This window comes from Canis lupus, chromosome X (genome assembly GCF_003254725.2).
Source record: "Canis lupus dingo isolate Sandy chromosome X, ASM325472v2, whole genome shotgun sequence".
Taxonomy (NCBI): domain Eukaryota; kingdom Metazoa; phylum Chordata; class Mammalia; order Carnivora; family Canidae; genus Canis; species Canis lupus.
Genome location: NC_064281.1, coordinates 50,580,891 through 50,597,854, shown reverse-complemented (window position 1 = coordinate 50,597,854; position 16,964 = coordinate 50,580,891). Strand labels below are relative to the sequence as shown.

Here is a 16,964-nt window from a genome sequence, read left to right as displayed (position 1 = left end):
TGTTGTCCAGGCAAGGGATAAGGAAAGCTAGGAACACTGGAAAATAATTTCAGGACAATGCCAACCAACCTGTAAAAGGATTCCTTCAATTCACATCTGTCAAGGTTGTTTTAAACAGGGAACTACTTGGAAAGCAGGCACCTCTCCTCTAAACCTGTAACTCCCTCCAAGCTTTCTAACCCACGTATTTCTTTTTCAGAGCTGCTCAAAGCTAGAGGCTCCAGAGGAACTTATCTAGAGGGGTCTCTAAGAGCTCCTTCAAGAGCTCCTCAGTCTTAACACTCCCTGAAAAAGGCTTAATTCCAATACAGTGGGGAAAGGAGAACTGTTCAAACTCACCCTGGAATAACATCTGTGTAGTACAATTTCATACGTGGTCTCTTTTACCTCCATTCTTTGAAGGGTTGCCTCCCTCTCAATCCCAGTCTCATAAATTCATCACCCCTGCCTGAGTTCACAGCCTGGAAGGATGGTACTGGAAGTACCAGGAAAGTAGAAGCCTATTTCTTTTCTTATTCCAGAAGCCAAAGTCCATTATTTTCTTTGTGGTTAAGGTCAGTTATCCACATCAACATAAGAGTAGGACCCTATGGATAACTCAGCAGGAGCACCCTAACCACTTTCTGTCTGGGAAATTGTTTGGAAAATATTTCCCTACCTAATTATTCTTGCTTAGACTGTCAGATTCAAATATTCTTCCTTGGTGTGAACGCTACCAACATTGTGTGAAGACATGAAAAAAAGGGAGTGGAAATTGTCTGTGAACAAGCTGGCCACTCACAGGTAAACAGGATCTCCAAGGTATATAAGAGGAACAACTCCTCCCCATTCCTTGACACTACTCAGTTCCATTCTGCCAGGGCCCAGGTGGGTCTACATTAGCTAATTTACAGTAGGCCACTGGAATTGTTGTTTGGCTTTCCAGTAGATTTAGCCAAAGAAGCCTGAGAAAGACAATCCAACTTGACAACAGTAGCCATTAATGCATCTATTCAACGTATATTTGTTGAGTACCTCCTCTATGCCAGGTACTGTACTAGGTACTGGGGATACAATAAGTAGTGGGAAACTCTCCCTGTTCTCATGAATTTTACACTCTTAGTGGAAAAGAACACACTCCTGAGAGTCCTGACTCACTATGGGACCTCAAGCAAGTCCCTTCCCTTTGTTGTGTTTTATAGTTAGGAATCTTCCATGGATTCATATAATTTGCTTCCTTTATAAAACAAAATCCTGGGGTAGCTTGGGGATTTTCAAATGGCCAGAACAGCAGCAAGAAGCCATGGTAGTATGTGGAGAAACAAAAGCAGACTAGATAGAGCAGAATCTCCATCCAAAGACCTTGATCTGGCTTTGATGGCTCCCCATGAGCTATTTGCCCAAGACAGGTGGGATATTCTTCTTTGAATATATAGGCAGTGACAGACACAGAGACCTGTCCTTCTAACCATGGCAAATTTGGAGCCAGAAGGCCTGAAAGGTACCCAGTTTCACTGCAGCTTCCACAAATATTTCCACCTTCCTTGCATACCTTCCACTAAAGCACTAAGCTGTAGGGCTTGCTCAGGGAAACCATAGCATCTCCCATTCTGGGTTCAGAGGCTTAATAGGAACTACACATAAGAAAGAGCTTTAAGAGGATAACTGGAAAAGTTCTAGCATATCCTAGGCCTTCCCTTCTTCCCTTGTGGCCCATATCTCACAGAGCACTTTCAGATGCATTAGTGGATGAATCTTCACCATAACCCTAAAACGTAGGGTGCTGTTACTCTTTCCATATTGCAGACATGAAACTGAGATTTGGAATGATTTAAGAAGTTTGCACTGGTGGTTGAAGGCCAACAATACTCTCTCAGCTGCCTCTCCTCCCTATTGGTGCTAATGCATTTTTTCCCTTCTCCAAGGTGTATTTTTTCCATTACTAGTGCCTAGTACCTTCTACCAGGTTCTAATTCAACACTCTTGGATCCCTTGCATACATTACCACTGCTTCTCCCTCTCTATGTCTGTCACTGACTATACATTCTTCAAAGACTTGCCCATCCCTAACCACCTCCACCTGGATAAGAGCCCCTTCTTGAGGCAAGGGAGTTAGAAACTTTCAAGTCCACGAGTTTACTGAAGAAGAAAATCTGGGAACCCAGAGGGTTGCTACTCTGCATGGTATGTATCATAACAGAAATTCTTATGAAGGAAGTACAGTCAGCATACAGAAGATGGTACAAGTAATACCACCTAAGAGTATTAAAGAAAGCTTCCAGTAGAGGTGACATAGAGTGGAAGGAGGTAAAGAAGACACACTTGACATTTCAAACTGAAAGAAAAGACATATGCTAGAGCTGAAAGATATAAAAGGCATGGCTTACTTGGAAAACCATGATCCCACAAAGCCATAGTACAGCATACATGTGGAGAGGTAAGTCCAGAAAGTAAGCTAGGATGGAGCCAGGTTTACAGGCAGCCCGGGTGGCTCAGCGGTTTAGCGCCGCCTTCAGCCCAGGTTATGATCCTGGAGACCTGGGATTGAGTCCCATGTCAGGCTCCCTGCATGGAGCCTGCTTCTCCCTCTGCCTGTGTCTCTGCCTCTCTCTCTTTCTGTGTCTCTCATGAATAAATAAATAAAATCTTTAAAAAAAAGTTTAGACATTCTTTTCACATATACTGCAATGTTATTAATACTAGCAAATGCTGGGAGTAATCTAAATGGCTCCTAAAAGAGTAATGTAAAATTATGGCACAGCCATTGGATGGAATTTTATAAAACCATTAAAGTGTTCACTTTAAAAAAAACTAAACAGCATTTATGTAAGTTTTTAGTGATATATTAGGTAAGGATAATGTAGCAGGATTTTTTAATGTATACTATGGCTGCACTATGGAAAATTATATTACATATATGAGCTATGACAAGAAATATACATAAATTGCTATGTTAAAATGGTGGATTTATGGAAGATTTCTTCCTCTACTAAACTTTGTCATATGTCATGTTGGGTTTTATAAAAAGAGGAAATATAAAATTAGCTATTCTTCTTTCATTTGACTCCTCTTTCTTTCTCCCCTTCTCACTAATCCACCTGCTTCCTTACTCTCCCTCACCAACAGTCATTCCAATCTACCATCTGAGAGGCCTCTAGAAAGGAAAGGCTGACAGCAAGGTGGTTGTACTCAGCAACAAGTTCCTACACAGCCTGGAGGCTATTTCTGCCCGATATTGGGGAAGAGTTTTCTACCCAAAAGCACTACCCAGCTCTACCCAACTAAGCCTTCTTTGGTTAAATTGCCCTAGGAACTTGTTCCCAAACAAATGAAGACAAATACCAAGAATACTTCTATCATGCCCTCCCCACAGAGGGCACAGGGTAGGTAAAGATCAAATTCATGGCCAACTCCTAGATGGCTGAATTATAGCCTAGGATCCTTGATTCACAAGTAAGAACTATACAAAATAGTCAGTAAAGAGGAAGAAGATGGGTAAACAGATCCAGCCCCAAAACACATAATTTCTAGGACCTTGCTTATGTCCCATCAGCCCATTAGGCCTTGACAGGAAATTCAAACTCTTCTTTGATCTACAGGTCTAACACCAAAGAAAGCCATATTCACAAAATGCAGGATCAGTTGAAAGTTTAACACTAGGCGTGCAGCAATCTCCCTCACTAGAAATTCCTCCTCTCCTTTCCACCCAAGTCCACATCACCTAGCTCTCCCCATCCAAGGGAAACATAGATATTAGTGACTCAGAGGAAAAGGAAGGGGACCTTAGCAATTTAAGATTTGGCCAAAAGCAATTTCATAGCCCTAAGAAGAGGGATGTTGTGGAGGAAGGGGGTAAGGGAAGTCAAATCTCATTTGCATTCAGTTTTGGTTTGTTTCTTAGCCTCCCTCTTCCCTGCTTGAACAATGACAAGGGTCTTCTATTCTTCCTAGAGTCACTAATGACCCAAAATAACCAGCAATTGTGGTTTTCAGGCCAGATTCCAAGGCCCTACCCAAGGCACTTAGTCAACAGTTGTCTCTCCAAGAAGCCAGGATGCCCACAGTGACTCTGTAGTAGGTGGATCTAATACCTCCAAGCAGAGCTCACTGAAATAAAGAGGGCTACTTACACATGGATAGCTGGGTGGGGGGGATGATGTTCCCAATGTTATTGTAAAAAGTGGGCAACTTCTCCAAATAGTCACTGCTGTCTGTTCTGTTACACTCCTTCCAAAAAGCCTTACTATCTTCTTAAAAACTGGCACAAATAATCAGAATGTCAGGAAAAAACAATGTTCTCCTGACAATAGAATATTAATATTAATAATGTTAATATTTTACAGATATTAAAACTATGGCCCATAGAAATGACTTGCCTAAGGTCACACAGGCAGATACTAAGAAGCAGATATCCTGATTAAGTACGTTATTCTTTTCATTGCACCATTTATATTAAAAAGCATTAAGAAAAAAAAAACATCTAGAGACGTGTCTCAAGCTTTAAATGTCAAAAGCACAGGTCTTATAACCTAGGGCTAGACTGCTCAGGACTGAGGATGGGAAGCAGGGGGACACTGGACTCATTCCACTCAGGAAAGCCACGTGAAAAGGTTAGGCATACCAAAGGCACACACAAAGAATTTACTAACTGGAAGGCTTTACCTACTCCAAAGGAATAGTTAAAGATGCTGAGACGCCCAGCATGACCCCGCCCCACCCCCACACTCTGAGCCTTTTTAGATTAAGCAAGACTACCCTTAGGCTGTCAGAGATCTAAGAAGTTAGACAGGGGTGGCCAGACTGGGTCACCAGAGCCAGGAGAGATAAAAAAGAATGAGGAGAAATGAAAGCAGGGTGGAAAAATTACATTATTCCAGATATCTTCCATATTTCTCTCTTCTTTCCCACTTTTCCCCCACCTCCATGAAAGAGCCTCAACCACCTGCTCCAAGCAAGCCCTACACCAGGCAAAAAAGAAAAGTTTGCAGGTGGCACTATATAAACTATAAAGAGAAATGCATTCCTTGTACCAAAAAAGAACGGGACTAGTTGAGGTAGCAAAGGGCATTTGAGGGGGGAGAAAATAGCCAAATAAGGCATACTTAACTGGTAGGGAATTATCAGGAAAGGGTCCAAAAGCTGACGTCTCAAGGAGGAAGCATTTAGTCATTGGTTTCCTCTGGCAACTGGCCTAAGGCCAGGAGGCAAACTCCCAACCTTAGGAAAATGTCCAGGCTATTGCAGAGAGAAAGACAAGCAAAAGAGATTTTTCCCCAAGCCTAGGTCAGGCTGTGCTGGAGCCTAGCTTTTCAAGTACCAGCAGAGAGGTATAGTAGAACTCTGAAGCAAAATGCCAGATGTTCTCACTAAGCATATTCTAGATTCACCATGACCCAGGTGCCAAGATGAGTAAGAAACCTGAAGAGGACTCTGATCTACTATAGTTACATATTTCTGATATTGTTATAGTTTCATCTTAGAGAAAAGAAAATTTCAAAGGCAAAGAGGTTAAGTGAATTTTGTTCTCAGCAGGGAATTTCTGAGTTATTAACATCCTAGGAATATCTACAAAAATGTTTGGAGAAGAGTTTTGTTCACTTAAAACCCTTGAAGATAGTGGGGTACCTGGGTGGCTCAGTCAGTTAAGCATCCAACTCTTGATTTCGGCTCAGGTCATGATCTCAGGATCATGAGATCAAGCCTCCCATCAGGCTCTGTGCTCAGTGCAGAGTCTGTTTAAGATTCTCTCTCTCCTTTTCCCTTAGCCCCTCCGTCTGCTCATGCTCTATCTCTCTCTAAAAATAAATAAATAAATACATACATACATACATACATAAATTCTTAAAAGAAAACACCCTTGAGGATAGCAAAGATTGGTACAACTTAACTGATGACACTCAAATTGTCTATTACCTTGACTCCCACCCTACAACTCCGTAACACGGATTAGTCAACCTCAGTCAAAGATTACAACAGATAAGAACTTCTTGGTGTACTTCATCTAACCTTCAGGTTGAGATTTCTGAAAAAGGTTGGGGGATGTGGGAGGGAGTGGTAGACGGCAGATTAGACCAAGACAGCAAAATTAGGAACCTTATCTAAACACACTACACTGGAGAAAAATAAAGTCTTGAGCCTTCCCAAGTATCTTTTTTTAAAGATTTATTTATTTGAGAGAGAGAGAAAAAGAGAGAGAATGACTGGGAGGGGCTGAGGGAGAGGGAATATTAAGCAGACTCTGCACTGAGCATGGATCCTAACACGGGAGCTTGATTCTCAGGACCCTGAGCCAAAAGTCAGAAGCTCAACTGACTGCATCACTCAGGCACCCCCCTCTTCCCAGGTATTTAAGGGAATCCAGAACTAAAGAGAGGAAAGGAAATACTGACCAAGCCTGATAGGTATGCATTGTTCCCCCTTCGAGGCGCTGACCCCTGTCACCTCCCAAATACATATCCAGGAAAGGATTTTCTTGGGATTATACTTTGTTTTGTAAGACACCAAATGCCCACTTTTCTCTTTCATTAGGCCCTAACTGACACTCTGTAACACAAAATACCTACATGGGCAACAAAGACAATAAAATTTATTTCAGTTAATTCACCCAATTTTAGAAAATCCAAAGTGCAGTCTTTCCCCAATAGACCCCTTCAGAACTATTGCCTCTAACTGACCATACAAAGAATAACTTGGTCTGTCTAAGCTTACTTACATGTACTCTGTGGCTCTCCTGGAAACACCTGAAGGCTTCCTTCATTTCAGACAAACTCACTTTCTTTCTAAAAATGATTTTATTTATTGATTTGAGAGAGAGAGAGAGAGAGCAGCACTAGCAGGAGGACAGAGGGGGAGAAGCAGATGCCCTACTGAGCATGGATTCCAACTTGGGGCTCAATCCCAGGACCCTGGGATCATGCCCTGAGCTGAAGCAGACACTTACCCGACTGAGCCATGTAGGCCCCCCAAACTCACTTTCCAAAGAGCATTAGACTAGGGTTTATGTCCACATACCAAAACCACATCACTCTCCTACCCAGAACAGCCACCACTCCCAAGGATACACTTCAAAGTCCTGTTCATGTCCCATTAAACCCCCTTCCCAAAATCCATAGAGATTGCCATATAAATATATTTTTCTCAAAATGTTTTTAAGTGAGCTAGCCCTAAATCTCCAATTAAACAGAAGATCTATGAAGGTAGCAATTGTACACTCCCGTCATTTATTTGTACCCCTTATAGTAAATAGTACCTAGCAGCCACTCAATAAATGGTGAGGATGCAACTGCCTGCCTTCTTTCTTATCCATTTTACCTAACACATGGTTGGGTAGTTCGATTCCATAAGTAATTATAATAACTAACATTTGCATCTAACTTATTAGATGCTAGGCATAGTTCTAAGCACTTTACACATATTGCCTCATTTAATCCTCAGAACAACCCTATGAAATAGGTACTATTATTATCTTCACTTTGCAGTTGAGGAAAAATGAGGCATACAATTAAGTAACTTGCCCCAGTCTACACAACTAATTGGTCACACAGCTGGGATTTGAGTCCAAGAAGTCTGGTTCCAGAGTCTGTGCTTTTCTCTACTACTCTATGCTACCCTTCTATGAAGGCCTGAAAAGTCTTTTTTTTTTTTTTTTTTGTAACAGTGCGGGTGGTCTCTACCTGCCCTAGGCCTGGCCTATAACACCTAGAGGTAAGTAGTGAGGGTTGAGGCCAGGAGATTCCAGTCTGATTTCAAATGGTTGCTACAGCAGCAAATACTGCCACCAAAGTACTAATGAAAGTACCATAATGTTCTCCTTACTCAAGAAACAGGTCAAGCTGGAGCACTGAGTCAGATACAGAAAGGTCAGAACTCAAAATTTAGAAAGAGAAAGCAACAATTTGGGTGAGGGGCAGGCAGGAAAATTAAACAGTGATTCTGGGGCCCCAGAAAAACTGAGTCACACTGCTGATTGAAACCTCTACAGCAGAAGCTGTTTAGGGGAACTCCACTGCAGCCATCTTGTTAATGTAATCACCAGAGCCAATTCTCTGGAAGTCTGTGCCCCCATGGTGAACAGAGTCATTCTTCCAAGGCAGGCAAGTTAGTGAGAGACTGCTAACTTAGTGATTGGGAAAGCCAAGTTCTCCTTTCCAACTCTATGTGATCCTGAATAAGCTGGCTGACTCCTCTAGCTATGAATATACATAAAAGGAATAACTATACTCCATTAAGACTCTTAGGACAGTTGAGGCCAGTCACAAGCAGGAAAATGAGGCTAGTCTCCTCTCTTTACCTCCCTTCAACACACACATCTGTTTTCTACCACCCACTGCAAACAAAGCAAAAAACTCTTACCTTCCTGGGATGTGCTACAAAGAGTCTCAAACGCACTGTAAGAGCTTGAACCATCCCCATATAAAGTAACCGCTGAGGTCAGCTGTACACACTCAGAAGGACTTGCTCTTTCCATAGCCATAAAACTATGGTCAAGTCACCCTAGTACAAAGGTAGGAAACTCTGAGCACACTACACCAAGTGCCACTTAGAAGGAATATCTTAAAAGTTCCTCCCCTATGGATACCTGGGTGACTCAATCCATTGGACATCTGACTCTTGATTTTGGCTCAGGTCCTGCTCTCCCTAAAATAAATAAATAAATCTTTTTTTTTTTAATGTTCTTTCCCTACACTGGAGGCCAGCTAATTTGAGTTTTAGTCCCAACCTTATTACCATTCATGCATATCACTTCCCTTTGCTGGACTTTGCTGGCCTCATCTAAAACAAAAAAGGTAGAACTAAAAGTTTTAAGGCCTGGTCATTTGGTCTCTGGTTCAAAATACCATGTGAGAAACCTAGACCATCCAGAATAATCAGCTGAAGTGAAGCTTAAGGCTAAGGTCATCCTAAGTAGAGACGCACTTGAAATGTACCTCACAACAGCTAGCCCTCAGATCACTGGTAGTAGATACCTTGGGAAGAGGTCCATTAGCTCCTCAAGGTCTACCAATATCTAACTACCACACTCATAAGGTTAAAAGTACTTTTGAAACATGACCTAGGGCAGCCCGGGTAGCTCAGCGGTTTAGCGCTGCCTTCAGCCCAGGGCCTGATTCTGGAGCCCTGGAATCGAGTCCTATGTCAGGCTCCTTGCATGGAGCCTGCTTCTCCCTCTGCCTGTGTCTCTGCTTCTCTCTCTCTCTCTCTCTCTCTCTCTCTCTCTCTGTGTGTGTGTGTGTGTCTCATGAATAAATAAAATCTTTGAAAAAAAAAAAGAAACATGACCTAGCAGCTTCCTGACATTTCCATTTCCATTTCCATTTCCATATCCTACAGAGGATATATGCTACTGGCAGCCAGTGAAAAGAAAGGGAAGGAAACTCATGCAGTTGTCTGTTTGTCTGAGGCTCTTCAGTCAAATCACAGCCTTCACAATATAATGTTATTTGGTTTCTTTTTTATTCCTCAGTAAGGAAAGACATACCCCGTTCCCCTCTATAAACTTAAGAAGAAACATCAAGGACACTCATTCCAGTGTTCTTGTCAAAGCTACTAATGAAACAAACCAACTCTCCATTCTAAACTCAGCACGCAGTACTATTTTTTTAGTACTGCAGAGGTACACGGGGACAAAGAAGGCATATTCTAGCAAGTGCTGATAAACTGTGTATTCCCAGCAAAGCCTAGCACACTGCCTGGTACAAAGAAAGCACTCTAATTTTGAGGGGAAAAATGTCTTAAGAAAAACATACAAATGGGAGGCCTGAAGCTGTATCATCAAGGCACTCAGGGACATTAGTACTGGAGTACACTAGAGTGTACTTACTACTTTTATAGTACCCTCATGACAAACTGGAGAGACTGGGACCCTAAAGAAAGAACTTGCCTAAATATTTACTTCATTTAGATCACTTTATTGAGGACAGGGAAGATGTTATTTTTACATGGAAAGAGAAAAAGAAAAATTCTCAGGTCAGTGTTACTTGCCACTTTCCAAATCAATGGAGTCCTGAGCTACCCTTCAAGTTACTGTACCACAAATCAAAACCTGAAAATGTAAGGTTTTTCAGCTCTATCAAGCAGGAAATGGTAAAGATGAAAAACAAAAGCCATCCTATCATGACAAGACCACCTCTCCACTTGATCACCAGGCTGGCCAAAGGAGACCACCTTTGTACTCTTTTTTTTCCTTTGAGGCAGAAGAGTGGGGTGTGGTAGCAGGAAGAAATGATTATGAGTTTGGAAAGATGTACATGATAAACTCAGTTCTATCTTGGAAAATCAGAAACACACTGTTCCCAGCCTATAATAATGCCAATTTTCAGCTACTCTAGCCATTAAAGCACCAATGCTGGTAGTGTTGGTAGCCAGATACTCTCCCTTCTGGAGACCTTGAGTCTGGAAATTCCAGTGAGGGGGACTCCAAGGAAGATACAAAGGAACCTAGACAGACTGTTGCCAAGCAACACAAGTAGAACAGAACTCAGAATAAATGTAGCTGTCATCTCATCTTATCCAGATAGAATTGGATTTGGAGTCAGGAAGAAAGACCAGATGACCTCTAAATATCACTTCACCATCTATTAAAGCACTCTCCTGAAAGGAGGAAGAGAGAAAAGTAAAAATAACACCCTTAACACAAGCAATTGTTACAGGCAGCTAGAGAATAATGGAGAGTTAGCAGACTAGTGGTCAATATCATCTCTGTCACCCACTCACCGAGCAACTTTCCCCTCTACAAAACTAAGTATAGATTAGTTAGTGCCTTCAAGTGTCCTCCTGCCCCACCACCCCCTCTCTGCCCAGATGGCTATTCAAGAAGCAGCCTAAAGGAAATCCCCAAGATGGTTCCTGCTTTATCATCTATGCTTTCACAAAGGGCCGAATGGACTGGAGGAATAAAGCAGTGAAAGGATGCAGAATCCAGAGGCACCCTCTCTTACATATAACTTTCATTCCTAATCCCTTGCCCCACCCTGAAGTCTGTAGGCAGGGCTGGTTCGAGGGTTAAAAGACTGAGATTCTGCCTTCTATTCACAAAGTACCAGTTTAGTGCCACTCGAGTGGCTCAAGCAATGCTAGGAATGGCAGGAGAATAAATAGCCCACACAGTCCCTGTTAAAGTTTAGCTGAATGCAGATCCAGAAGCCTTCAAATATTTCAAGGAGGTGGACTCTATATCTGCCCACATGGATGGTCCCCTCAACAATCATTTGATCACCTTTCTCTGACCTATTGAGATAGGGGTAAAAATCCAGCAAATTGAAAAGGTTTTATTTACCAAGACTGATACTCGAACTCAGACCTAGATTCAAGTCCTGGCTTTGCTACTGACATGCTACATTATTCTAGGTCAGCCCTTCCTTATATGTGGGTCTCAGTTTCCCCATCTATACAATGAGAAGGGTTAGACTTGAAGAGCCTTTTCAACTCTAACAAACCAAAAACTTAAGGAAACCTTGAAAATTTAAAACAATCTCTTTTTAGGGAATCAGTCCGAAATATTCTGTGATCTGAAAAAAAAAATGAAAAAGGGCAGGGAGAGGCAAGGTTTTTTGTTTTGTTTTGTTTTTTGTTTCTTACAAATATCATGGCAGAAAGTGTAGATATCAGTTAAAAAGCTTCTTCATACTGGCTACTAAAGCAAACTTAGGAAAATGGCAAATAGAAGCAGAATCTAAGAATTGGCAGGGAGAGGGTGCAGAGAAGCATGTTTTAACAGATTTAATGGAGGTTGGGCTTACTAAGGGAGACAACTGACTATAAAAGTGAAACCAACCTTCAACAGAGTATGGACATGGTTCATATGAATGAACGGATTTTATTTTTCCACTATCCTTCCCTATCTATCATACTCCAGAAATAGCCTGGTAGCCTAACTAGTGAAGAAGGAACGGAAAATAGGGAATTTCCATCCTTCATTAAAGCTGGCCTGCAGTGAACTAGTGTATGCCTCTGGATGCATTGAGATGAGGAATGAGAAAAGTAACAGGGGGCAGGAACCTTGTGAAACCCCCAACTCTCACCCAGAGACCACCAAATGCCAATGTTACTTTGTCTATTTTATCTGAGGACCAGGAAGGGCTACAAACAGGGGCAGTTTGCTTTGGCCAGGAGAGAAGACTCCACTTCAAGAACCTAATCACTAAGTCAGAATGGAGGGTCACTGAAATAAGCATCAAAAAGCCTGGGTCCTAATCTTGGTAGGGTCTTTTCTCTTTTTTTAAAGATTTTATTTATTTATCCATGAGACACACACACACACACACACACACACACACACACACCGAGGCAGAGACAGAAGCAGGCTCCATGCAGAGAGCCCAACGTGGAACTCGATCCTGGGTCTCCAGGATCACACCCTGGGCTGAAGGCGGCGCTAAACTGCTGAGCCACCCAGGCTGCCTGGTAGGGTCTTTTCTATAGGCCCAATATACTCATTAGTTAAAAGAGATAAATAGTGGGTTGGGGAGAGGGCGAAAGTTGTACTAGACAGTCTCAGAGGTCCCTTTCAGGTCAAGATTGTATGGTCTTAATAGGCATGATATAATTACTTCTGCTAAAATTTGACCATCTCTTAAACTGAACAGAATGGAAAATTCTCCAAAGCTTTTAGACTATAAAAATTCATCCCTCTCCTTCCAATTTGATTCAAGTTTCAGTCAATCTCCATAAAAATACCTTCAGCATTCAGGTACCTAGGCCTGACCTCAAACTGCTCATTCTCCAGCCTCTCTCCAAGCCCAGGAAAAGGATCACCACACTATCTTCTTTGCCAATTCTTACTGAGATGGAATGATTAAGGCAACTTTGAGATAATTTCCAGGCCCGTCAAGTTGCATTTAAAGATGAGATATTTTATTTATTTTTTCAGGGTTTTTTTCGGTAATTTTTATATAACTCTCAGTTATTTTTTTAAAGATTTTATCTATTTATTCATGAGAGACACACAGAGAGAGAGAGAGAGAGGCAGAGACATAGGTAGAGGGAGAAGCAGGCTCCCTGCAAGGAGCCTGATGTGGGACTGGATCCCGGATCTTGGGCAGGATCACACCCTAAGCCTGGAGGCAGATGCTCAACCGCGTCCCTCAGTTATTTTTTTACATTTATTTTTATTTAAGTTCAATTTACCAACATATAGCATAACACCCAGTGCTCATCCCATCAAGTGCCCTCCTCAGTGCTCATCACCCAGTTACCCCATGCCCCCACTCACCTCCCCTTCAGCAATCCATTGTTTGTTTCTCAGAGTTAGGAGATATTTTAGAATTGAGGATGAAAGATACCACTAGTGAAGAGAGGTCATGGGTCAAAGTCTGTTCCCAGAGATCCACCCATCTTATTTAGGTAAAACCACCCACAGAGAGATAAACTCAAAAGGAATCTCCTGGAAGAATCTTTGTAATCCTCTGTGTTGGCAGAGACAGTGGACTTTTTTTCCTTCTTTCTCTTTCCAAAACCATTCTCTTTCACTTTAAGTGTGTTGGGGGTGGAGGGACAAGTGTGGAAAAACCCCATGTCATAAAACCACGAACAATTTTTAAAAAGAGAGAATGTAGAAGCACATACTTGTTGAAAATTTGATGTTTCTAATGGACAGGCAAGAAAAGCAAGAATGACTTGGCAGAAAGGCTGGAATACAGCAATGTGACAACAAAATTCAATATACACCCAAATAACCAGGCCGGCCCCCCACTACTCTCCTCCAGGGACCCTCAGACTTTCTCAAGACTACTAGTCACTATCTCAGCTCTACAAGGCTCAGGCAGTCCTCTAGGGAGAGGGGTCTGGAAGCACAACAAACTGTTTGGCCTTAGGGACTCAAGCCAGGGTGGTCACCAGGCCTTCCTGAACAAGAGAAGGGCCTCAGTAGCCTTTTGGTATGACTTGCACAAAAGCAAGCAGGACTCATTACTCAGACAAACCCCTCCCATGCCCCTCCCTTCTGGGCATCCGGCCTCCCTAGGCCCCAACTCCCAGGAGGCTTCTGCTCTTCTCATAATAGCCAGTGGGGTGGAGATCAAATCCTAGAAGCTACCACCATTCTAGAAATGTGTGGCCCAAGAGGGGAGAATCCAAACCCCACAGTCTGGAGGGGATAGGAGGAGGTAAAGAGACATTAAGCAATAGGAAGAACAGGGATCTGTTGGTGGAAAGAAGGAAGAAACCGGTCTTTTACCCTAGGAAGTAGAGCAGAACTTCTCTTCCCAGTGAAGTATTAGTGATCCTAGGTAAAAGCAAACAGCCTCTGATGAGTCCCTCCACAACTCTCTCCTCCACCAACTCTTTCCTCCCCTACTAGTGGGAAACAGCTGGAGCCACTGGGGGAGACTATGACAAATGTGAGTGGGGGTGCAGAATCATCCCATTGCATCTCCCTAAAACCCCCTTGCTTCTTGGTTCCAGAGCCCCTCCTGGACCATGGCCTTGCCCCCTCAGAAAGGCGCCAGTTCCTGATCTGGAGGAAGTGTTCCTCTCCCCTGCCCCCATAGCCTGTCAGGGGCAAGAGGAGACCTCAGGCCCCTATGGAACGTTCCCTACTGTCTCATCCCACACGCAGGAAACTGGAATCTGAGAAAGAGGCCAGTCCCGCCCAGTCCACACTTCTAGCCCGGCAGCCCCTCACACCCCAGGGCTCACCATAGGATATCTCCATTCTCGCCCCTCCCCAACCCAGGCCTTGGGGAGGGCACGGTGTTCTGAGTGAGCGGAAGGCTGATCAAGCCCCTAACCACAGCAAGAGGCTACTAGAGTCAGCTGGAGTTCCCAGGGCGGCAGCGCACATCCCCCTACTCACCGTCTTAGGCATGGTGACTGCAGAAGTGGCAGAGTTGATAAAGTTCGGCTAGTTGCTGTCGGGCAGCACTGAGCATACAGTACACACAGCAAGGATTCTGGGGGCTGGGGGCTCAGATTGGGTCCCTCTCTAGCGTCGGGACAACTGCTCGGCTTCCTGCTAACGGGCCACAACTTCACAAACCCCACCCAGGAAAGAGCCGCCCCTGTCGCGTAGCCGGCTTCTTTATGTGGCCGGGCTTCCGCGCTGCTCCCCGCCCTCGCGCCCGCCTTCTCGCCGGCCGCTGGCCTGGCCCCGCCCAGCCCAGCCTGGCCACACCAGCCTCGTGGGTGTCAGGCTGGGCCTGGGCATTCCAAGAGGGACTCCCACCGCCGACCCAGGTCCACTCTTAATCCCACCCCTTTCACAGCCCCTACACCTTCAAATCCAGGCCATCTGGCCCCACCTTCAAGCAGAGCCCAACCCAGGGCAGCACCCTGGCAGAGGCTTACAGCTTCTGACTGCAAGTTTCCACTAATGGGGAGCTCACTACCTATAAAACTGTTCCCTCTCAAGACAGTTCTGACTCTCAAAAAGTCCTTGTGTGTAGCTGAACTCCTTTTCTCTGTGACTTACCCTATGGATCTCAGCTCTGCTCCCTGTGCCCCACAAAAGTCCCCTACTGCCCCTGATAATTCCTTAGAGGTCTGAAGATTACAGATCCCCCCCAAACTTCTCTTCTCTTGGCTACACTGCCTCAGCTCCACTAACACTTCATTCATTATCTTCTGTATGTCTCCGTATCCCTTTTCCCATCATATTTCCTCCCTGTTCTTACTCAATTCTCATTTTCAACAGAATTTGGCTTCTTTCCTATTTGTCTGCTTATTTTCCTTCCTTCAAATCCCAGTCTTCACCTTCTTCAAATCAATGGCTTGATGCTTTATCCCCTCTCCCAACACATTCATGATTTACGTGTTTACTTTCTGATAAGACTATAATATCCCAGGTTGGATGCACCCTCCGTCCAAGCCTTTGATGTGTCTGCCAGCAATCATTCTACTTCTTTCAAGGTCACAGAATCCCAGGACAATGGAGTTCAAGATTGTAGCAGTTATCTGGCTAGTTTGAGTTTTAAAAAACTAGCTTTTTTTTGAAAAAACCTAGTCAGGTTTTTTTCCTCTTGTGCATAGGCAACAAGGTATGGTCTGGGTATCCTTTAAAATGTAGGGCACCACATAACTCAAGTATGATAAGCCAACTGGGAGAAGTGGAATGGATATTTGAGATGGGTAGTCAGACACCTGGCTTCTAGTTGTAGCTTTGCCATTAACTCACTCTGACCACTGTGTGGCCTTGGGAAGTCCCTTCCCCTCTCCGGACTTGAGTTTCCCTTTTTTAACAAGAAAACATTGGATTCATGGGCTTCCAAGGTCCTTTCCCACTCTGACATTATAAAAGGATGAGAAAGAAAGTAGAATCCTTAGAACAATAGATGAGTGTAGCAGGGTTGCATAAAGACTAGCCTTGCATTTGCACTCAGGAATCAGCAGTCTTATTCCCTGCTCCTCTGCTTTCCCAATTCAACACTGTGCATCAATCAGTGTGTCTCAGTTTCTCTCACTGCTGTCAAAATTTATTGATGTGTGCTAAGGTAAACAAAGTTCCCCACTCAGCTCATCATCAGGGGAATGTAAATCAAAACTACAAGGAGATATCACCTCATACCTGTCAGAATGGCTAAAATCAACCACACAAGAAACAACAGGTTTTGGAGAGGTTATGGAGAAAAAAGAAACTTCTTGCAACTGTTGGTAGGAATGCAAATGTACAGCCATTCCTGAAAACATATGGAGGTTCCTCAAAAAGTTCAAAATAGAACTACCTTATGATTCAGTAATCATCCTGTGTATTTACCGAAAAAATACAAAAACACTAATTCAAAAGGATACATGCACAAACTATACATGTTTATAGCAACATTATTTACACATAACTGAAGCAGCTCAGTGTCCATCTACAGATGAATGGTTAAAGAAGATATAGTATATACACAATGGAATATTAGCCATAAAAAGAATGAAATCTTGCCATTTGCAGTGACATGAATAGAGCTAGAGAGTGTAATGCTGAGTGAAATAAGTGAGTCGAGAAAGATAAATACCATATGATTTCACTCATATGTGGAATATAAAAAAACAAGCAAAACAAGCAA

At 43.2% G+C, this 16,964-nt stretch overlaps 1 protein-coding gene across 2 annotated transcripts in view; it reads right to left on the bottom strand.

The window, feature by feature from the left end:
• Positions 1 to 15,010, bottom strand: part of MSN (moesin) — a 66,534-nt gene extending 51,524 nt beyond the window's left edge. The window contains exon 1 of one of the 2 annotated variants that reach the window (XM_025466056.3): positions 14,771 to 15,010. In XM_025466056.3, the coding sequence (XP_025321841.1) occupies positions 14,771 to 14,782 (12 nt within the window). In that variant the 5' untranslated portion in view covers positions 14,783 to 15,010. The remainder of the gene's footprint in view (positions 1 to 14,770) is intronic. The other variant, XM_025466055.3, reaches the window with a different exon arrangement.
• Between the last annotated feature and the right edge of the window lie 1,954 nt (positions 15,011 to 16,964).